This window comes from Centruroides vittatus, unplaced genomic scaffold (genome assembly GCF_030686945.1).
Source record: "Centruroides vittatus isolate TY-2023 unplaced genomic scaffold, ASM3068694v2 scaffold_861, whole genome shotgun sequence".
Classification (NCBI taxonomy): domain Eukaryota; kingdom Metazoa; phylum Arthropoda; class Arachnida; order Scorpiones; family Buthidae; genus Centruroides; species Centruroides vittatus.
In genome coordinates, this window is record NW_027122718.1 from 4352175 (window position 1) to 4376674 (window position 24500).

The 24500-nt window shown below is 31.0% G+C and overlaps 1 protein-coding gene across 4 annotated transcripts in view; it reads left to right on the forward strand.

Annotated features, from left to right (window-relative positions):
* Positions 1 to 23971, forward strand: part of da (daughterless) — a 189331-nt gene extending 165360 nt beyond the window's left edge. For all 4 annotated transcript variants that reach the window (XM_067288401.1, XM_067288398.1, XM_067288399.1 and 1 more), the window contains 4 exons: positions 9857 to 9937; positions 15113 to 15258; positions 15330 to 15475; positions 21179 to 23971. In XM_067288401.1, the coding sequence (XP_067144502.1) occupies positions 9857 to 9937; positions 15113 to 15258; positions 15330 to 15475; positions 21179 to 21220 (415 nt within the window). In that variant the 3' untranslated portion in view covers positions 21221 to 23971. The remainder of the gene's footprint in view (positions 1 to 9856; positions 9938 to 15112; positions 15259 to 15329; positions 15476 to 21178) is intronic.
* Positions 23972 to 24500: the final 529 nt, after the last annotated feature.

The window sequence follows — 24500 nt, forward strand, 5'->3', positions numbered from 1 at the left end:
CAGCTTTAAATGTTTCTCAACCATGTATTTCCCGTCTACGTGCAATGGGAATGATTCAAAAGCATGGAAATTGGGTCCCATATGAACTGAAAGAAAGAGACATTGAACGTCAAAAAACCATATGTGAATTATCGCTCCAAAGACAAAAAAGAAAAGGTTTTTTGCACCGAATTGTTACCGCAGACAAAAAATGGATACACTTTAACAATCTAAACGACCAAAGGCATGGGTGCATCAGGTGACCCCAGGTCCATCAATGCCACAACAGAATATTCATGGAAGTAAAGTTATATTGTGTATCTGATGGGACCAAAAGGATATTGTGTACTATGAGCTGTTGCAACCAAGTCAGACGATCAATGCTGAACATTACAAACAACAGTTAATCAAATTGAACGAAGCATTAAAGCAAAAACGTCCAGAATATGCCAAAAGACACAACAAGCGTTGTCTTCCAACATGACAATGCTCGCCCACATGTTCCAAGATCAGTCAAGGAAACTCTAGAAGAATTTCACTGGAATGTTCACCCACCATATTCTCCAGATGTCGCTCCTTCAGATTACTATTTGTTTCGATCCATGCAGAGCGACCTTTCAGGAAAGTAGTTCAGATCTTGTGAGGATATTTAAAATTGGGTTGATAACTGGATTTCTTCTTCCTTCATGGAATCCATTTGTTGCCTGACAGATGGGCAAATGTTGTAACTTCTGATGGAAAATACTTTGATTAAATTTTTCTTTCATTTTAAAAACAAACAAATGTCTTATATTTACTGAAAAAAGGGCAGTCATATTTATACACCCAATAGAATGAAACTTATACTGTAAATTCATAGTGTGATATATTAACAAAAATATTTAACAATCTTGTATTTAAATATACAGGATACTTGATGATAATTAGCAAAAATCCATACTATATTTTAAGAGTATCTATATGGACGATAAAGTCTGTTAAACATATGTTTAAGAATGAATTGTTCTAAAGTACATACAGAGTTTTAACAAAGATTTAAATTTTGGAAAAGCATATTCTTGGGGGGTATGTGAAAACTTTAGTTACTTTATATGGAATTAATAATGAAAAATCTCAGGCAGAATAGAATGTCTTAAATTCAATATAAAATATGATTGAAAATTTAGAAGATACAGTAGACTGCTTATTGTAATCATTTTACACTACTAACAATAACTAACTGATATATTAACCAAGGTAAGTAAATGTAAAGTTTATAAAGCCAAATTAAAGTAATTATAAAATGTGCAACTTAAAAATTTATTAATTAGTAGTAATTTATTTGGTATTATTTGCAGTTACCTAAAATAACAGTTAACTTATAATTAAAGTAGAAAATGCCAGCAATTTAAACTTGTATACTAGAAGCAAATAACAATTAAAATGATTAATGTTTAAAAGCACTGGGTAAGACTAATATCGGCTGCATATTATCAGCCACATTTTGAGACTAATGGACAAAAAAAGAAAAGATAGTTTTTTAAAAAAATGCTTCCTTACATGCATCATGCAAATGAACATAACCATAATTGTATTTTCCTGTGAAATATGTAATTGCACCTATATGCTCAAGAATTTTATACAAAAAAAATTTGCACAGTGACTGTAATAGCAAATATTAACGTTTTTATAAATCATCAGTCATAATAAACATGTTTTTCTCTTTATCAATGTTCCTGCTAAGCTACATATTCATCATAATCCACTTTATCCAACACTTGAATGTAATCAATTACGTACCTCAAAGCTTGTTACTGGTGTGCAACTAACATCAAAAACGAAAAAATAAATTTCACAAACATTTTCAAACCTTCAACAATTCTTCTTCAGGCAACGACAAATTTCCATTAGAATGTCATTAAATATGAATATTATTCAAAATTCGAATACGTGTTACCCGATGAAGTTTTACTAGGAATGCAAACTATATATGCAGCAATTGACAAGAATTTATAGCTCTTTGTCCACTAGCGCTTGCCATGCTACAGACAGATTTGATTCCTCTCTGTGGTTGATGCAGGTGTTGCTGAGTTTGTAGATATATAAGGCTTCCAACTACTTTAGATGTTCAGTGTATGGTGTGGTGATAATGATTCTCGCCTGGTTAAAATTCAGCTCTATCTCAGGATCACTGGCATAAATGGCCAGAGCTGTGGTGGTCCTGGCATGTCGTATGTCTGCAATGTGCACTTTTATTCTAATCTCCAAGGATCACTTCGTAGAGCTGATGTAAATGAGCTCTCTATTACATCTGCGATCTTTTATTAATGCAACAGAAAGGACGTTTTTGACCAAGATAGACTCCCAAGAGTCTACAACATTCCAATAAAAGATCACAGATGTGATAGAGAGCTCATTTACATCAGCTCTACACGAAGAGCTCCTTGGAGATTAGAATAAAAGTGCACATTGCAGACATACGACATGCCAGGACCACCACAGCTCTGGCCATTTATGCCAGTGATCCTGAGATAGAGCTGAATTTTAACCAGGCGAGAATCATTATCACCACACCATACACTGAACATCTAAAGTAGTTGGAAGCCTTATATATCTACAAACTCAGCAACACCTGCATCAACCACAGAGAGGAATCAAATCTGTCTGTAGCATGGCAAGCGCTAGTGGACAAAGAGCTATAAATTCTTGTCAATTGCTGCATATATAGTTTGCATTCCTAGTAAAACTTCATCGGGTAACACGTATTCGAATTTTGAATAATATTCATATTTAATGACATTCTAATGGAAATTCATCGCTGCCGGAAGAAGAACTGTTGAAGGTTCAAAAAGTTTGTGAAATTTATTTTTTTGTTTTTGATGTTAATTGCACACCAGTAACAGGTTTTGAGGTACATAATTGATTAAATATTCATCTGTACCTAACTCGGCACCCATGCACCTGACTTAGTCTGAGCAACTGTTGGATTATCTATGGTAACTCATCTGCTGCTCAGAAGATATCGCAAGTTGCACATCTGCTTTTCTGGATTAAAAGAGCATTGATTATAACTAAATTTTGATTACAGTAAACAAACAGATGAACAAAGCTGGAACTATTATCCTAACAAACATAACACCATCCATGCATTTCCAGCAACCAAATTTATTAAGAATATAAATGTTTTTGACTTATTTCAAAAACCTGTGTCAAGTTTACATATACAGTAGCTTCCAACCTGATAACATTTGAAATTTGAATGTTACATGTAAAATGATGTTATTTATAAAATTCTAAAATATAGAATGTCCAATATTTCTTGTGCATTTGTAATTTAAAACATAAAAATATTATATAATGTTTTTGTTTTAATTAACATCATTTAAAATTTATTCTTATTACACAGTAAAGACTACTTAATAGACACTGGGCTTTACATCCATCTTTATTCTGCTGTTTATGTGCCGATATGCATTTCAGGCATTCGCCCCTCTTCTGTCAGCTACAGAATTATATTATTTTTACAATATTGTAAAACTACAATATTTGTTATAAAAATGTATCTCTTTGTTATTCCATATTTAATACAGTGTATAAAACAAACACATGGCATTCTTGCCACTCTAAAAATGTATAGGACCACCTATGTCAAAATTTTTCTCTGTCGTGTGTGCCACCATGTTGAATTTTTGTTAATGTTAAGACTAACAAAAAAATTTTTTTTAAATAATAATAATGGCTACTGTATTGTTAAAAATTATTTTTATATTTTGCACAAACAAAATATAAAAACAAAAAAATTATATTTCAAAAGTTCATTTTAATATAAAATTTATGATGCGTAATGTCATCTAGTATCAAAAATGTACCAATACTGTAACGAGATATATCGGGTTTGATCCCATAAGTCAGAGGTCATGACCCGGTATATGCCGGGAATGACACAGGACAGGTTAATTCTATTTTAAAGTGGTCCTATACATTTTTAGAGTGGCAAGAATGCCATGTGTTTGTTTTATACACTGTATTAAATATGGAATAACAAAGAGATACGTTTTTTAAAACAAATATTATTGCAGTTTTATAATATTGTAAAAATAATATAATTCTGTAGCTGACAGAAAAGAGACAAGCTCCTGAAACGTGTATCAGCACCTAAAAAGCAGAATAAAGATTGACGTAAAGTCTAATGTCTATTGAGTGCACTTCATTGTGTAATAAGGATAAATATAAATAAAAGACACAGTTTCAAATTGGAAGATCATTTAAAATTATTTATATATTATAAATAGTATATAAAAATTTTAAATTATGAGAAAAATCAAATGTATGTATGATAAAAGGATTACAATGGTAAACACTTTTAACATATATTTTGGACATGATAATTTTGAAAACATTAAAAATATGCTAATAATATCAGTTATTACAATAAGCAGATTGTACTGTATATACTAATCAATGAAGTTGGAAAAAAAAGTGTGTATCAAAGCAGGCAGGAGGACATTTTGAACTCTTCTTATAATAATTAGGATTCAAAAATTTGTATGCTTTTTATAAAATTTTTTATTTGCAATAAATGCATAGAGTAAACAGTACAGTTATTGGCCACTTAAGGAAATTTTTATTTTAAAAATTCTATGATATAACAGATTAACCTTTCAACAGTGGGATAGTCAGGTATGGTGCTACCCGAAAGTAGTGGAGAATAAACGTGGAAAATTTTTGAAGTATTTTTTCACACGTTTTTTTCTCATTACCATTTCGGAAAAAGATTTTTTAAACAGTTGTGTCTAGTAAAGAAAAGTCTCTCTTTATTGTTACATAATTCATTTTTTATGTGAATTTTTTTCGCAGTAGTTTTTGGCAATACCCCCAAAAGAAATTAATGGATGTATCCATCCCTCACCACTGCCACACGGTCGCCCTTGATGGATATATCCGTCAGTCACTGCAGAGTGGTTAAGTTGAAAAATATTATGCTTACTGATGAAATTGCAAATACCAATAATTTAATCCAAAATGTGCCTTGTTTTACAAAAATGAAAAATTGTATACTTATTGACCAAATGCAACAACAAGAAAATAACACAACCTGCAAGATTTTTTCTACCTACTGACAGCAGACTTGAATTAATACTGCTGTGCAATATTTCTAGAATAGCTTCTATAGAACTAGTATTAAACAGGTTTAAATTTGAAAAGGTTAATTACTATCAAGTGACCAATAGCTGTACCATTTACCCTAACCACCATAATTTCCTGTATAATACTCATAGTTGTTGTAACTGACATAGCAACTTTCTGTGGAGTATAAGTCTAAAACAAAAATAAAAATGCCATATATGGTATACATGTCTTAGTCTAAGGTCCTCCTGCACATCTGCATGCATTGGATGGTAAGTTTTCTCTAATGTTTCTAATTTGTTGCTATATCTTTCATATTGCACCAATTTACACCAAATGATCTTGGATTTTCCCTAAAATTTCCTGCCACTTTTTCTTGTTCTGCCCATTTTCCTCCTTTTTTTCTTGACAGCCAAGTTAGTGCTGCTTTTGGATACTTCTGCTTGGGAATATGCAAAATAAAACATTCACTGTCTATTAATGATGTCTTGGAGACTAAATATATTATGTCTTTCCAGAATTTGTTCATTTTCTACATGGTCACTGTAACTGACATCATGTATTTTCTTAGGCATCTCTGGTGGAATGCATTAAGTTTCTGTGATATTCATGTAGTTATTCTTCATGTTTCACTGGCATAAGTCACTCCTGATAATACAAAACCACTATATAATTGGACTTTGACTCTACTGAATTCCCAATTATCTCTAAATTCTTCTACAAACTGAATTGTTTGATCAACTCACCAAAATCCTTATTTTCCAGCAAGAGTTTAAATTTTCATGTGGACAAATGCTTTCAATTTAATTATAGGTTGTTCTATTTTGAAGGAGAAAGATATATTTCAAACTTTGGAATGAATGATGGTTAATTTCAAAATTGTGTTTGATGTTCTTAGTATAAATATTTACATATTTAAATTGGTATTATCTAGATATTTACAAGTTTAAATGGATGTTATATAAATTTATATAGGTTTTACGTATGTTTTTTTTAATTAATGAGATTTATTTTCTTGCTTCCTGTATGAATCATCATACATTTGAAATCTTTCCCTCCTCCTTAAAATTTAAACATCCCCCTTCATCTCACTTTGTAAATCTCTTGCACTTTAGCTTGCTCTGCCTGAATGGTGTGTCCAATAAGACTAGATTGTTACAGTTTGGTTTCACACCTGTTTTGAAGGCATATATGGATAGAACAGTGGTTTGTTTCTTTTTTATATTTCATATTTGTGTTCTGCAATTCATTTAGTCAGTGATCTGTTAGTTTATCTGATATATATTAGATCATCTGATATATATTAGATCTTACTCAAATATTTTCTCCAGTACCAGGATATTATACATTCCTGGTGCCCTCATTTTATTCATGAGATTTTTACAATTATGTAATAGCTTATATATTGATGGATCTCTTCTGTAAGTATGGTGCCTGAATTTCTAGCAATTTCCTTATATACAGGATGGAATGTTTTGTCATATTCAACAATTATTGGTCTGGAGTTATGAGGATTTGTTGTAGTTCATTCATTTCTTATACAGGGAAAATCCTTCAATATATTAGCTATTGCATAATTGTAAGGATTCCATGAATAAAATAAGGGCACGAGAAGTATGTGGGATACTGATATAGGACAAAAGATTTAAGCAAGATCTAGTATATATCAGATCACTGACTAAATGAATTGAAAAACACAAATATGACAAAAGAAGAAATAAATCACCTCTGTTCATATATTCCTCCAAAACAGAAGTGAAACCAAACTTGGAACAACTAGTCCTATTGGACACACTATTCAGGCAGAGCATGCTAAAGCACTGGAAACTCTGGAGATTTACAAAGCAAGATTGAGAGGAGGCAATAACAAAAAAAAAGAAAAAAAATACAGTAATTCTATACCTCAAAAATGAATTTAGAACTCTGACAATTAATGGAAACTGACAGTTATAAAAGTGTAACAGATAATCAAGTTTTTGCCATACTTTTAAAAGAAAATGACATATAAGGATTTCAATTTTAAGGATTGGGACAAGCTAGTCCTATCAGACACACCATTTAGGCAGAGCATGCTATAGCACTGGAAACTGGAGATTTGCAAAGAGAAATTAAGAGGGGAATGCCTTAATTTAAGGAGGAGGGGAAGATTTCAAACGTGGCAAACATTTTATGATAATCCAAATGGGTAGCCAAGAAAATGGATCTCGTTAATTAAGAAAACATGTGTAAAATCTGTGTAAATTTATATAACATTGATTTAAATATATAAATATTTATACTAAGAACATTAAACACAATTTTGAAATTCACCATCATTCATTCCAGTTTGAAATTTATAATTAGGTTGAAAACATTTGTCCACATGAAAATATATTTTCAAAGAAAATACTTAGGAATAACAAGACTGCTGAAAACAATTTTGTTATTGCTGAGCATTTTCTTTGCTTGTTGATTCTCACTAATTGGGATATTCATGAAACTGACTTCTGAAAATTTCTGGAAATGTATAGCTATAAAGTCAAATATTGCATTTGGGTCAAGTTGGTTCAGTATTTCCTTGAAATGCTATTATATCAGGTTGTAAAAGTGAAATTTAGACATTTCAATTTTTTCTGGAACATTTGATTTTGTGCGTGTGTGTGTACAGTAACTAAAGGGCATTCATCACATATTTCACTGGAAATAAATGCATCAGCAATGTTTGAATATGAAACTTTAAGAATACATTTGTGTGCTATTTCTCTATCATTTCAAAAGTGGCGATAACGCAATGAAGGCCCCAATCTCATTTGTAAGGCATTTCACAAGGACATAGTCAACAGGTAGATCTGCTACAATTCGTTCAAGAAATTCAAGGATAGAGATTTCTCACTTTAAGATGAATTCCTATTTAGGCAGCAATTCCACCATTGATCCTGTAACTGATAGATGATAATCCATGGATGACCACCAGAGAGTTAACACAACAATTTGAGTGTTTCCCTATACTCCAAAAATTGGAAAATCCAATACCACCAGGAAAACATGCCAGCATATATGCCTCATCCACCTTACAGCTCAGACTTTGCACCAAGCAATTATCATCTGTTTTGTGCCCTGCAGAACCATGTTGCCAATATACAGTTCAATCACAACACCCATGTGAGAACAACAATCAAGACTTTCTTCAAAGAAAAACCACATCCATTCTATGCTTACAGGAAGTTTGCAGCAGAGGTGATAAGATGTGATTGATATTGATAGTGATTGCCTACCATTTTCAAACTAATCGTTTGTTGAGTTAATTGTCAATAAAAGTTTTTCAAAAAGTCTTAATTTTTTCCTTTACAACCTGATATATGCTGATCTTTTTCAAGATGCAATTTTCCAGTTTTGTTCATAATGGGGGCTTTGGCATTATGTCTCAAACTTGTTAAATCTCATAAGCCGGTTTCAAGTCATTTCTGTGTGCTGCATCCTGTGCCTTTTCCCTTGCTTTCAAGCCATTCTCTCTTGTCATTTTCACAGCTGTGCTTTATTCTGTGGTCTAAATTTTGCTATGATTTCTATCTGTTTTTGAAGTTCTTGTCTGTTCTATGTTTTATTCTATATCTAGCACTTGTATCCTCGTGTTGCTAATGTGTTTCTCTCTTATGTTCCATTGTTTCCTCTGCAGTCCCCATCCTGCTTGTATTGTGCCCAGTATTCCTTAATTTAATTTCTGTAGTTATTTGAACCTTTTTCTGATTTTTAAATTGATATTGATCAATAATAGATCAATGTTTCAGTTTCTCCACCATAAATGGACTAAATTATTTTCTCTGCCATCTTGTTTCAAGATGTAGTTTTATGGAAATCCTACAAGGTAATGATTTGATCCTATGTCAATCTCCCTGTATGTTCTTACATCCTATAATACTGAGTGTCAGTTTATACTAATGCAGATGTAGTCAGTTTTGTTTCTAATATATTAATTTGGTGATTGCCAGATTTTTCTTTATTTGCAGACAAAATAAATTGCAGAAACTATTTATACAATAAAACTGAAAGAAGCATTCCCCATTGTCATTTGTTGAGCTGACCCATGTTTTCCAATAACATGTTCTAACCCTAATCTATTTATATCATTATCATCAGTTTGATTATTAGTTATGATTATGATCATCAGTTTTATTAAAATATTAATTTCAAACTTATGTACTCTATATATGTATGTATATAGACACACACACACATACAATTTATTTGTAATATGCTTATATAATAATAATTACACAGATTATAATTTATTATTATTTATTTTAGTATTCCTTTATAAAACTTTATGCAAAAAAAAATTGCTATGTAGTTACTAAATTATATTTATATTATTCATATTCAAATATTTCGTATTAAAATAATAATGCAATAATTTAAATATTTAAAAATGGCTGAAAATGAAGCTGCTGTAATTGTTTCTTTCCGTTTAATAATTTTTTATTTTAATAAGATTGAAAATATGTCTAAAAAATCACTCATGATACTAAAAATTATCAACAAATTTTAGTTTAAAAATATTCATTACAATTTCTATAAAATTTATATAATCATATTAATTACTTGATGCATAGTTCTGCAACAAGTGACTATAATTGAATTTTTGTTAAACTTCATTTTGATGACAATATAAGAAATATTTTTTATAAATAAATATTTGATAAAAAATTCATCGTGAGAGATTTTTTAAAAAATAATTTTATATATATAATATTTAGATTGCTTTTAATGTATAATCATTTATATTTATCTTTAGTTCTGGAGATGAAGATGATCCACCTGAAATTAAAGCAGAGAAAGAAAAAGAAAGGCGTCAGGCAAACAATGCACGAGAAAGGTATGATTACTTTGCTCAAAAATTTTGTGACTAGTCTTAATTTTAATTGAATTTATTATCAGCTAACTTTATTTAATTTTTAACTTGAATGGTTTTCATTTGAAATTGGAGATAATTTAATTATTTCAAATATTTTTACGTTCTAAAAATGCAAACTGGAAAAATTTTGATTGTAATTACAGGATATAATATAATATAAAATACACTCATTGACAAAAAGTTATGTACTCAGATAGAATTAAATGATTACAGTTACATTCAATTGATGCCAAGTAAGAGTTCATTAAAATATGACTTTTGCAATGAAGGGCAATATGATGCAATGAAAATATGTACAAATTTTGTGACAGTATGTGATGCAGTGGGGGAAGTGTTAGCAGAATGATAATGTTCAAATAAGAAAATTTTTGAGAATATTTAAAACAAGTTCTCATCAAAATCATTATTCAGAAATATTTTGATCAATGATTACACAGCAAGTTCTTGCTTATTTAATCCTTTTACTACTATAGGGTACATAGTGACTCCACTCTCTATCTTTAAGTCTATTTTTTACAAAACATTTGTAAATTTTTTCTTTTGTGGCCTTTAATATTTTTACAGTTGACACTGTCTGGAAAGGATTTTCTGCTAGAAGCTTTATTTTGCAAGTTACATTAAAACTCATATCTGTTACCATGGGATCAACTGTGACCCCAAGTTAATTTTTTTCATTTTGATAGATCTCAGTGTGTCTTTCTTTTCTTATATGTGGTGAATTTGTGTGAAATTGTGAAATATTCATTAATGATTGTTCCTGAAATTTTCTGATTGTCCTCAGATGAATTATCATTTGACAAACTGCTGGAATTGTTTTGCTCGCCCACTCCTGTTATAGCAATCTCATCATCATCATCTGAATGGTCTTTATAATTATCACACAAGATGTCTTCTTTGCATTTCCGTATCTATCACCTACCTACTGAAACAATGCATAGTAAATTTGACTGTCCATAAAATTTGTTCTCTATCTTAGCACCAAACAAACATGACTGAAAAGAACATCTCTGATAGGACAAATTACTGCATCTTCTACTGGAAAAAATAGGAAACAGCAAAAATTGATCATAATGTGGCGTGTGACAACTTTTTAATAAGCCTAGAACTTGCAAGAAAATTGAACCAATTGCAATTAACACTGCTGAGTAGTGTCAGAAGAAATAAACCACCTGAATTTCCCAAAGAAGTAACAGAAGTAAAAGTTCAAGAAAAGTTCTTGTCAGTATTTGCTTTAAGACTTGGTGACTAGGGATTGCAATCCAGCAGGATTTTTGCTGGACCAACATCATTTCAGCTGGATCCAGCACGGATGTATTTTTGGTGCAATAAAGCATTATCTGTCTGTCTATCTATTTATCCATCCAGCAATTTATGGGGTTTTTTTAAAGAAATAAAACATTTTTTTTAAATACTTAAGAAGCTTTTACTATTTAGACTGGTCACTATAAATCAGTGAAACTTCTTACACATTTAGGTAGTAAACTTAACTTTGATTCGGTTTAACACTTTAGATAGAGATAATTAACTTGTTAAATGTTTAGTTAGATTATAATTATAGTGTAATCTTTAAGTTAAATAATAGCAAATGTAATACTACTAATTAATTTATATTAATATATTATAATAATGTAAGGACGGATAATCAGTGGTTCTACCAGTTTTCTTATATAGGCTCTACATATCAGTCTGTGGTTATTTATAACTAATTTAATTACTCGTGTTAGTAAAGTAGTGAGTAAGTAATTAGTAGTAGTCTAGTGTTTAGTTATTATTATCACAATCATAAATCACATACATTCATATCATCGTATATCTAAGATACTGATACTCATTACTTTAATTAAATATTTAACTAGGTAGTCTGAGTTTCTCACTAATTTTCACAATGAAATTGCCTAACCTAGCCCACTAACCACTTATAGAATAAAAGTTAAAAACTCTTACTTAATAGAATTAGAGTAGAAGTTATAAAATATTAGTCTTGTCTTGAATAAAGTATTTTAAAGGATTAAATAAAATTAAATCAATCACTTCTGTTATTTTTTTGACATTTCTGGAAGTAGGATCTGAAGAAACAAATGGTATTGATGGTGTTGTCTCTCAACCTACTTCTTAATGAACTGAATATATATCCCGCTGCAGAGAAGACCCTTTCTGCCTCTACGCTAGTTGGTTTCAGGGACATCAAGTAATCATAAATCGTTCCGTCACGTGATTCATTGACGTCACAACCGAATGTAAATCAGAATTATGCACCAGGACTAGGAGAGGAATTACTTATTTTATTTAGCGTGAAGACACTTTATTTAGCAAGAGCAGAAAGTCAACTGGCAATTAGATCAGCAGAGGTAAAAGGGCGGGCGGTGCGGTGTAGAGAGCAGGTGTAGCATGTGCCACACTGAACGGCAATGTCCTCTCGCCGCCAAGCAATAGCACATTAGCAAAGCGGCAACGCCGACAACGTAGACTTTTGCGCTATTATTTAGAAAGTTAATTGAGTAATTGCGGATCTGCAGCACTGTATCCAGCGGGATTGCTGGATCAGGGATCCAGCAATTGCAATCCGTATTGGTGACTGTCGTAATTAGTTTGTTTTTCAGAACTGTTCATGTTTGCACCTCCAGAACTGTATCATTTAGTTTCATTTTCTTTTTTTCATTGGTAGGCTTTATTTTTTAATGCTGTTGTTTTTTTATGGAAGTAACTTTTATCCATATTAAAAATGCCATTTGGCTTGTATAACATTTTCCTTTTTTAAAGAATTGTTTTTTTTTTCCATGTTCTGAATTGTTTTAATTAACAGATTTTTTCCCCTTCATACACTTTTTTAAAAATCATTTCATGATGAATGTTAAATCATTTCAATCATACTTCCATCATATTAAAACAATCTTGGAAGGATATATTGATCTTGGTAGACCATAATAAATTTAAAATTAATGTTATTGTGGGATTGCATATCAAGATGATAAGTTTTACCACAATTTTCCATGTTTTGTTTGCTGCTCACTAACTTATAAAATTTATCATTAAATTGCTCACACATGACACTTGTGTATAATGTCATTTGCATTGAGCAAAGTCAACTTTTCCATTTTCTGACTTTTTAATTACAGTTTGCAACTTTTTTAAGCTATTTCATTTTCATTTGTTGTAATTATATAACAAACATTTAGCAATTTAACTTAATAAATTAAATTTGACTTATCAATACAAATATATATTACTAGCTGTTACCCTGCAGCTTTGCCCACTTGGATTTTGCAATTTCATAGAAATAACCCTCCCTCAGTACTTCACTAAGGTTCTCAATCATTATTTGTTACTAATTGGTAAAATTACTGATTTTTGTTTGTTTCAAACTATGGACTGCTAATGCACCTAAATTCAAGTTTCAGATAGACATAAATGACGTTATCTGAAACTCCCTAAATTTAAATAAATAATAAAATGTAAAAATACAGAGCATTCACAAAGATAAAACCTTTGTCATTGCCTTTTCCTTTTCGTTGTTGCACACCAACAGTAGTCCATCGGAAATTACAAAAATTACAGAGACGACCTTCCCTTTTAGGCTACTGCCTCTGCAAGAAATATGCAAAAATGGTTAAAATGTCTTCTGGTGTTTCGCCACTATCCCAATAATATTTTTTTAAAAAATTAACAAAGTAAAATCGTGGCCGACATTATTTCAGACACCATAGTAATTATTTAATTTATAACAATCTAAATATATAAAATTCTCACACACACGACAATCAAACGCGGGTCATATCAGCTTATACTGACTTATAACTTTCTTACAATTAAGGAGAATGGAAAAAAAGCAAAAGGAATAGAAATCCCCTGGGTTTTTTGTAGCGACATGCTCTTGGATAGGACACCACTTTGAAACTCTCCTTTATTTGTGACCCTCTTCTTGTCATAGACCTTTCATCTATTCCTGACTTTGTCATTTGTCCTCAAGGTTTTCTGTCTGTAGTCTATTTTTCTTTCTAACTTCTTTGGCACCTCTCAGTCTTGGATTGTCCTTATCGAAATCTGGAGCACTCTTTTTTCCCTCCCTACTTCTTTGAGGTTCTCACCAAAAGTGACTCTTTCTCTGTCCATTTGGTCCCAGGGCCCTACACCGTCTTTTGTTCTACTTATTTTCGTGGAAAAGATAATCCTACCCAATGGCAAAAGGGTTAGAACGCCACACTATATCGAACAAATATGTAATAACAAATTTGGATTTAAACGGTTCAAACATTTGGTTAAAAAATCGTAATACGTAAATATTGTACGTTTGGAAGTTAAGTTATTACCATCAGAAACAGAAACTCGCATCTGAAATAGTACAGTAGAAGCCATTCTTCCGGTTAAATCTTAATCCTCCCTCTCCCCACGGGGGAATTTCAAAAAATTGCTTCTTAGTGTGCATTGCCATGGCATACCCTACTAAAACAATAGTTATTAACCCCCGTAGTTAAAAACATGTTAATTATTAAAACTCATAGTTAAAAACAAAAAAATTGCATCTAAAATAGTAGAGTAGAAGCCATACTTCCGGTTAAGCCCTAATGCTCTCCTCCCGCAGGGGGATATCGAAAAATCGGTTTTTAGTGTGCATTTCCACGACATACCCTAACTGTGTACCAAAGTTCACCACTTTAGGTTCAGTGGTTTGCTCTGGGTGATGATGAATCAATCAGTCAGTCAGTCAGGACAAGTAGTTTTATATATATAGATTAATAATGAATTCCTAATAAATAATTATTATTATTTATTGTGACATGATTGAAAAAATCACATGACTTCCAGTCCAGACTAAAAGTTTGTATATAGTTGATTGGTGCCTCTGCCCCTAAACTTTCTTCATCTAGTCTCAATTTTTATGTATCTAACTCTGTTCTCAAGATTAATGAAGGACAGATGAATGACAGTGGGCACAAGTAGGTCTACAATTTGAAAATTGCAGCCCAGTGATTTAGAAATGAATCATACTCATGCACAGATGGTGATAAATTAATAAATATACATAATTTTTTTACAAAATAGATATCTGCATGATTTTTATGTCTTGCTATATAATTGTTTGACATATAAAATTTGTCTATAAATTTATAAAATATGTTAATATTATTTTTATTACAGAATAAGAGTTAGGGATATAAATGAAGCATTCAAAGAATTAGGTCGCATGTGTATGATGCATTTAAAAACTGATAAAGCACAGACGAAACTGAATATTCTTCATCAAGCTGTTGAAGTAATAACAAGCTTGGAACAGCAAGTTCGAGGTTATATGCTTGTTGTTGTTATTTTAGTCTTGTTTAATGACAATGAATAATAACTCTAATTAAATTTACAGAACGAAATTTGAATCCAAAAGCTGCCTGTCTGAAAAGGCGGGAAGAGGAGAAAAATGAGGAGGGCCCAAAATTAGGTATGCATGCTATTCCTCATCCACAAACTTTGGAATCATTACCACATCAGCGGTTGGCCACTACAATACAGGTATGTTTCTTTATTGTTCGTGTATATGTAAAATATGTACAATTATTTGCAAAAAAAAAATCTTGCACCATGAAGTTGTTGTCAGAATTGAAGGAAATTTTGTGTCTGTGATTGTAATGTTAATATTAGTAAATGATTACATCAGTCAAAATAATTGTTTATTATGGAAAAGTGCACACATGACAGGGAGTTCTGGTACCTGTTAGACCACTTCTGTAATGTATAAAGATGCAATATGGGCTGGCATGGAGGCATACAGATGCCGTATGGTGTCTTGAGGCATATCTGTCCACAGTTACTGTAGTTAGACCTTTAGATCGTCCAAACTGGTAGAATGTTGAATTTGGCATCCAGTATGGTCCACACATGTTCTATTGATGATAAATGTGGTGATCATACATGTCAAGGAAGAGTGGCAGCCTGATAAAGACTTGCTTGTGATATCCTTGCTGTGTGCGGCTGCACATTATTCTGCTGGAAAATGGTTTCATAGAGAGTTGACAAGAGAGGTAACTCATGGCTTCAGGATGTTCTGAACATATTGCCACCTTGTATCACTACTAGGGAAGACCAGTTGTTGTATGTGTTAGCTCCCCACACTAGCACCTGCTGTGGGAGATGTGGTGCTTGATGGAAAAGACAGGATTCAGGCACTGACCAAGGTGTCTTCATCACAGCTATCGTCTGGCCATACTGAACCTGTATTTGTCACTGAAGACAACCTGATTCCATTCTATAGCAGTCCAATTTGTTTGTGAACAACACTGCATATGGGTGTGATGGCAAGTGGTTTTCAATGATAGCACACACAATGGATACCATGAGACCACATGTCCTTCAGTAAGGCACCTTGAAACAGTACTGAGAGACTAGGACCTGTAATGATGGTGTCACCTGGATGGAAGAAAATGGTGCAATCGGAAGTGTTCATGCTTGTTGGAGGAGCATATGGTCCTCTCTCCAGGAGGTCTGTCAAGGATGTCCTGAGCTCAGTTGTCATGTTTACTCACACATGGCAATCGCCCACTGGTCCCAACACCACCTAACAGTCTGGTCAGAATGGCCATAGTGCTGGGCAGTTTGTCAATGGGACCATCCAGCTTCTCTTATTCCAATAATACAGCCTCTCAAACTATTACCTGGGCAAATTTTCTTTGTGTCTTAAAGATATGTCCAGTGATTAAACATCCTTTCACAACAGAACTACAGACAAGATGCTTCCGAGAGCTCTTTTAGGCTTAACACAGGAAGTGCTGTTACACTCATCTAGTGGCAAGCTCATTCCTCTAATCGCATCACAACTCTAATCATTTGCATATCTGCTTCAATGCCCTCGTGCCGAGTTTTTCCGCAATGCAACAACAACTTCATGGTGCATGATTTTTTTTGCAAATGAGTATATATGTGTTACATATTTTTCATTTTGATCATTACAGAAATAATAAGATGAAGAAAATTTTATGATAGTGTCTTAAATTCTCTTATCAAAAATCCATATTTAATTATAGATGTACTGGTACATAGTTATAAAAACATATTCATTTCATTTTTAGTTACTGTTTTAACATATACATCTTAGATCTTATATTGAAAATTTAAGAGTTTCATATTTTTAATAATGTTTTGATTTTAAACTGTAAGTAGTTTATGGAATTCTATACTCAAATGATTGCTATATATCAATAAGAACATCAGACTGTATTTCATCAACAATAAAGTATGATTTATATCTGATGTTAATTTATCACAGTCTGCAGATAATTGAATGATAAAAAGAAGTATGATTTTCTCCTTATTATTCTTCCAAGTTAATTTTTAGTGAATTTTTAATTAATGAACAATTGGTTACAATTTGGTAACAAATTGTAACCAATGTAAAGATAAAGATTTTTTAAGAAAATATAACAAATAAATAAATAGCATCAATTTGACAAAATTTGTTTTCGCAGACAAAAAAAATTCCAGAAATGTTGTTATATGGCAGATTTTCACATTCCTAAATGTAATAAAGTATACACCATTGGAGAAAATGTTCTTTGCAAATGCCTTTGATGGGCATTTACAATGAACTATTTGGCAAAGAACATGAAACAAAAATAAATTGCATTTCAATATCAAATAATACTGTAAGATGAATCTCAATCTCATAATAATCTCGAAAAAATACAAATCTCAGTATTGTGCAATTCAATTGGACCAGGAGCCCCAATAAGACATTCTCGGGGATTGATTGAAAAGAATTTATTAAAACTCATTATTCTAATGGGTTATCTTTCTGGTTTTTAAATAACAGTTGAACTTGAAATTTGCCCAATCAATATTTTATTTTGCGTATGGCTTTTTCAAAATAAAAACGAAACAAAAAAATTATTTTTAAATGAAGTGTTTTTTGGGATGGGACTAGATACCACAGTTATATTTCACATAGTAACATTATAGAATAATACTGGAAAAAGATTTAATTATAAATATTTCATAAAATTATATTATTAGATTATATATATATATGGAAATCCTCATTAATTTGAACTCAGATAGTTTGAAATCCCATTAGTTTGTAACTATACTGTTTGCCCTGGCCAGGAATATAGAGATTTACATGTTAAAGAATTTGGTTAGTTTGAAATACAGCTACTTTGAAATTTAAAGTGAAAATTCTGTCCAAACTGTGATAGAGTATGTTAACTCCTTTGTTTAGATGGAAGTGCCTTTGTACTATAAGAGAACAGTAGATCAAGAACAAACTATAATCTGTGGTTTTGCTTTATACACATTTTTGGGTGTTGCCTTACCCATGGACTACCCTTTTTTTCTCTTATCTCATAAAATACAGCTGGGTTTTGGCATTGCAAGATTGGGCTAAAAGTAGCAGATTGAAATATTTGTAGGCCTCTACACTACTACATTTGTGCGACTTGCTACTTTTCGAGCCACTTTAAAAATAATTTTGGCTACATTTTGAGAAATTCTTCTTTACTTTTTATAAAACCCATTGCAACCTATGAGGTTTTCACCTGATTTGTGCTGTTTACCTTCATATTTATATTATTATTAAATTTTAATTGATGAAAATAGCATTCTGTGTATGTATTTGTATTCTGTTTACTTAATAAATTATATCAATTAATGGCATTTGACATATACAAAAATATGTAAATCTCTGATAACTCAATAATTATAAGTCACGATTATTTTGTCCCTTGAATTTCCAACTAATGAGGATTTCCTATACTTTGTACAATAAAATAATTTTTTATTTATTTATAATAGTTTATCTAGTATTGTTTTCATTTAATGTTTAGACAGTGAGCTCAGCCTTTAAGGCTAATGTCAGATGAGCATGATTTCACATCTGTCGTTTTTTATTGATGTGATGGGATTGCAAAAACATACAGGAATGGTCAGACTGATGTGGATGCAAAAAATAATACTGTGCTGCACAGACGAATCACTGGATCGTCTGCGATAATCTTATGATGGAATGTGGCCTATGCTCACTGGGAGCTACACTTTAAGCCTACGGTCATCAGATGAGCATGAAAAACAATGGACATTGTAACATTGTTTCAAGAAAGTGTCGTGTCCTGAACATGTGTATTTTAAAAAATGCACATTGATGAAAGTAAAATGATCAAACAAATTAGTGAGGGGGGCAGAATTGTGAGAAATTTTATTTGCATTTTATAAAAACAGAAAGAAGAAAAAGGAAGGTCAGTTAGGTTCAAAAGTACATACCCAATATTGCTTATGTCTTTCTTCTTTTCTAAATACGTCTGTACATAATAAAAAAACAGTTTATCACCATCTATGTGTATATGTATATATATATATACAGGATGGGCCAACGAAAACGAAACAGCAGAGTGTTCGTGTTCGTCCAAGCAAATCGCTTGGACAGGTCGATTTTATTCTCGAGGGGACATCTTATGCAATAAAGTTTTTGCGATTCTGTATATTAACTAAACAAAAATTTTTTCGAAATAAATGTTTGTTTAGTTAATACAAAATAAATGAGTTTTTAAAATTTTTTGTCGTCTGTTGTATTCAGAATCGCAAAAACGTTATTGCAAAAGATGTCCCCTCGAGAATAAAATTGACCTGTCTGAGCGATTTCCTTCGACGAACACGAACACTCTGCTGTTTCATTTTCGTTGGCCTACCCTGTATATATATACACCTATTCCTCGTTTTACACGGTACTTCTGTTACACGTTTTCGCTTTTACACAGTTTAAAAAATAAATGTAGAAAATAAACTGGCTATGATCAAAAGGAACAATTTTTAACTCTAATCTACATCTATATTTCAATCCACCTTAATTATATGTCATAGTTGATATTTAGGATACTAGGTGACAGTTTTATTTCAATCCGTCAAATAGCAACCGATAAACCGATATAGGGTACTCCCCCATACGCACGAAGTTGCATTCATTGCACATAGTTTTAAACCAGAAAATTTTAATTTTTCATATTCATAAGTAACAAACGATTACATTATTTTTAATTACATTTTTTACATTACATTACATTACATTACACAATTACATTACATTTTTATGAATCTTTCAGATTTTATTTTTTGTTCCTTTGTACTTTGTATTTAATTAATAAAAGAATATATTTTTTTGCCTTTCAATATTTTTGTTTGATTTATGTACCTTTAAAAAATTGAAAAAAATTCATAATTAATAAACAACGAAATTATGCGTTTTTTTTTTTTTTTTTTTTTTTTTTTTTTTTTTTTTCATACTTTTCGATTTACACGGTTTTACATTCAAAAAGATACAAATTCGATTTACACGTTTTTCTCAGGAACCTATCTTCCGTGTAAATCGAGGGATAGGTGTGTGTATATATATATATATACACACATAGTCATCATATACATGTCCAAAACAACACCGACTACTAACATGGTCTGTGAAATATAGCGCTTGTCTGACCATCAACTTGGCCATCGTGAATCGAAAAAACTGCATCCAAATGTTTTCAAGCTAGTCTGACATTAGCCTAAATATAAAAATATTGAAACTCGTTGCTCATTTATTATTTTAAACTGAGAGGAGAGCCTTGTTATTCATAAGGCTGACTAGGCTGAAGCTTAGGGCCTATCAAATTTTATTCACTTTAAAATAATACAGTACTGAACAATTATATCCCTAAAATGTACTTTCCTGAAGAGTTCTACTTGCACAATAAAAATATTTTAAAAATTATGAACAGAATTTGTCAGGAGACCTTTAAAATGGATATAGGACTATGTACTTTAGACTGTCAATTCTAGTGGGATAAAAGATTGAAGTGCCAGAAGGGACCTGAAATACCTGAAAGTCTATGGGCTCAATCATGGATTAATATGTCCCTAATTGAAAAGAGCAATTGCTTCATAAAAGAGTAAAATCATTTTATAAATAATGTTTATTTATCTAGCTTTAAAATCTGCTCCGAGATTATCCCGAAAATAGATATAATTAAAACAAAAATGTTATATTACAAAGAAATGGTTTGTTTAAAAGTGAAGTACTTTTTTTATATTAATTTCATAGTAAACCATTGTATACCAAACTTATGATTTTAAGTATACAAAAATAATAGAGTAATTTAAGAAATTATTATAAATTTAATAGTGTACTATATTTATCTTATAGTAATTATATTAATTATATCAATAAATTATAACTAAAATTTTCAATTTTTGTAGGGAACTCAATCACTATTGCCTCCCAGTCAGCCACAGTTGTAGAGCTTTCAATATTTTAGTCTACCATGTGGTGTAGTTGAAAGAAAGGAAACATGAGAAATTTTACAGGAACTATCAAAGTTATGATAGCACTCTGAGATTAGAGGCTATTATTCAAACTTCCCCATGTTGCCAAGTATTCTGCACAATTAAACAGGGCTGCTATCGTCGGGTTCTCCCTGTGAACTGACATGACTGCACCATGGGCATGCTTTTCATCAAACAAGTGTTTTTCTACTGTTATTTCACCTCAATGTATAAAACATGTAGAAAATAGCAGCATGTTAAAATCAATGCTGTTTTTACAATGCCTGTTGCACTTTGCATATCAATTCTTGGTAAAAAAAAAAAAATTGGCAACTTATTTAAAAATGGCAAATCATATTTTATTTCAAATTGGATGAAAAGATTTGGTAATCATTTGCTTTATTCTAAATTTTTAGCCTGAATAATTGTAGTGCTGCTATAATCACATGAACTATCCCCTTTTCTGGCAATCATCATTCTTAACAGCTTATTACTGCCTCATGGTTTTGGGGATTGAGCAGTATCTGACAGCTTTCTTGAAAAAGTGTTGGAATGCAGCATATGCAGGAATTATAGTACTTAGCACTTGATAGTAAATCCTGCATTATGTTTTATCTGGCTCTGCTATGTGGAAGTCATTTAAAGCAGAAGGTTGACGTGTATAATCATTACACCCATTGACCAAACTGCAGTTTGTACAGTGATGTTTTTACAAAAAAGAAAAAAGAAAAAAAAGAAAAGACAAAAGGTACTTTTCTGAAATTTTTTCCATCGTGTTTCTGATGAAAAATTATTCAAGTACTTAACATGGTAAGGAAACCTGAGCTTAAAAAAATTTTTAACATTGAGTATCTTAAACTACAATTCATTCCATTATATTATTTTCTACTAGTATAGTTCATTTTGTTTTTCTGAGACTTGTTATGAATGTAAAAGAAAGAATATTGACAATGGAAAGTTTTTCAATAATTGGATTAATTGGCACTGTGTTAACTTAATGAATAGTAAATGATTTGAAGACAGAATTTATCAGAGGGCATTTTTATGTGCATATATTTGTCAAGTTTAGTTATTGTTATAAGAGGCATTTTTGAAAATCATGACCAAAGGAAATCCAATGAAAATGATTACTGATTTATATGTGTACTGCTGCTGTGTAGCAAGCATTTTTATTATTGTTATCTTGAGCAATTAGCTGTAGTGGAACTGCAGTAAAGCCTCATTTTAACTTTGCCAGAGCATTTTTTTTAGATCTGATGTAAAAAAGAAGAAAAAAGCTGAATTGTGAGGTAGATGCATTTGGCATATTATTGACTGTTTCATTGTTATAATATTTTTATACTGTCATCATCATCAATAGATCAGTGGTGCATATCTTCCCTACGCTTCTCTTAATCTTCAGAGTAGAGATAACTCTTCTGTATCCAGTGCCCATGGAAAGCAAATGGAAACTGTGTGGCTCTTGTCCTTTCTATTTTGGTATACTATTCTACATCCCTTGCTGTGTAGCATTCCATCATGGAATACTTAAGCACAAACTTTGCATATCGAAGGAAAGATGCCACTTGACTTGTTTTACTTGTTCACTCTATCAAGTTGTTTTTCTTTGAGTGAACTTCATAAAAACTTTTGCCATATATTCAACGAAAGGGAGTTTAGAAGGCATGCATAAAGTAGCATTGTCTGCAAAATAAATCATATCTTCTATCTTTGTAGAAACAACTGAGGAGATACAAATGCCTTTTTCATTTCTTTTAATTCCAGTAGTGGAGAATATTTAAAAAGAAAAAAAAACAAGGTACAAACTATTTGCCACATGTAATCATATATCTTCCTGCTTCCCAAGATATATTTATGTATCCTTCTATCCCTTGCCAATGGACTAACATTGTACAGACATCAATCAATGGTCCAGTACTGAATTCATCTGAAGCAGATGTGTGTTGCCTTTTCTGCTCCTCAAGAGAGTAAATGTATAGGAACAATATCCGTGAATTTAAGTGGCCACAAGTTTTCTTTAGTTTAATTATGTAGCCAGTAATTATGTTTGAGCTGGCATCAAGTACTTTATATTGGTGTTTGCTAATTCGTCATTTATTTTAGTTTAGTTTTCAATACTATAGACTTCTGTGTTTAATCATCATCATTCATTACAAATAGAGAATGCACATCTTTTTAAATCACTGTAAAAAAAAAACTGTTCATTTTTATCTTATTAGACATACATTGCAAACCACTTATTAACAAAAGTTACATCATAGTGTGGTATTATGGGCCTCATTCATTTTCTCAAACTTATATATATATAAATAAATAAATATATATATATATAAAATGATGACAAGTTATGCAAGCAAGAATATTTGATTAAATCTACACAAAAATATACTAAATATTGCTTGGTTTTATTTTTAATTATTTCTTTATGCTGAGCACTAAATTTTTAGTAATAGTGATTATTTTTTTTTTATGACTGCTTTGTCATTTATTGATTGCATAAAAGTTTCTGTAAAATTTTGTTTTTGTTTCACTATTATACTTAAAATTTTACAATATAGAAAAAAGGCATTCCAGAAAGTGTGGTTTCACTTAGTACTCGAGTAAAGATGGTCAAGGTTTAAAACGTGAAAATATTTATGTAAATTGATGTTCGGATTTTTAAATGAATTAATTCCATATTCATTCAATACATGTTTAAATAAAACATATAGCTTTTATTATTATGAATTCTACTAAATGAATTTTAAGGGATTTAAATTAAAATTTTTCATTATATAAAAAGAAAATTAAAAATTATAAAATAATCTGAAAAATCAGAACTGCAAATTTAATTATGACACATTTTGCAATAAATTAATAAATTTGAATATTTTAAAAATGCCGAATTTTTTTAAACACTGGTAAGTGTATACATATTAGAACAGTGGAATACAGTACATAGTGTTTTACAGATATTATCATAACACAAACTAGAGCTATTGCTTCTATCATGGTAAATTTTATTTTAACACTCAAAAATAGAAATAGTAATGAATTTTTTCAAAGGAATTCCAAATATAGTAGAATCTAAGAACATTTGAATTTTCTCAAATATACTATTTATATGAGTTTTAAAATATAAACAATGTTTACATAAAATTTTTAAACAAATTTTGTTATTGAAATAATATACTATAATATATCTAAAATAACCCATCATAATTCGTGCAATTTGGAATTGTATGGATTAAAATTTTTAAAATTAAAACTACTGATA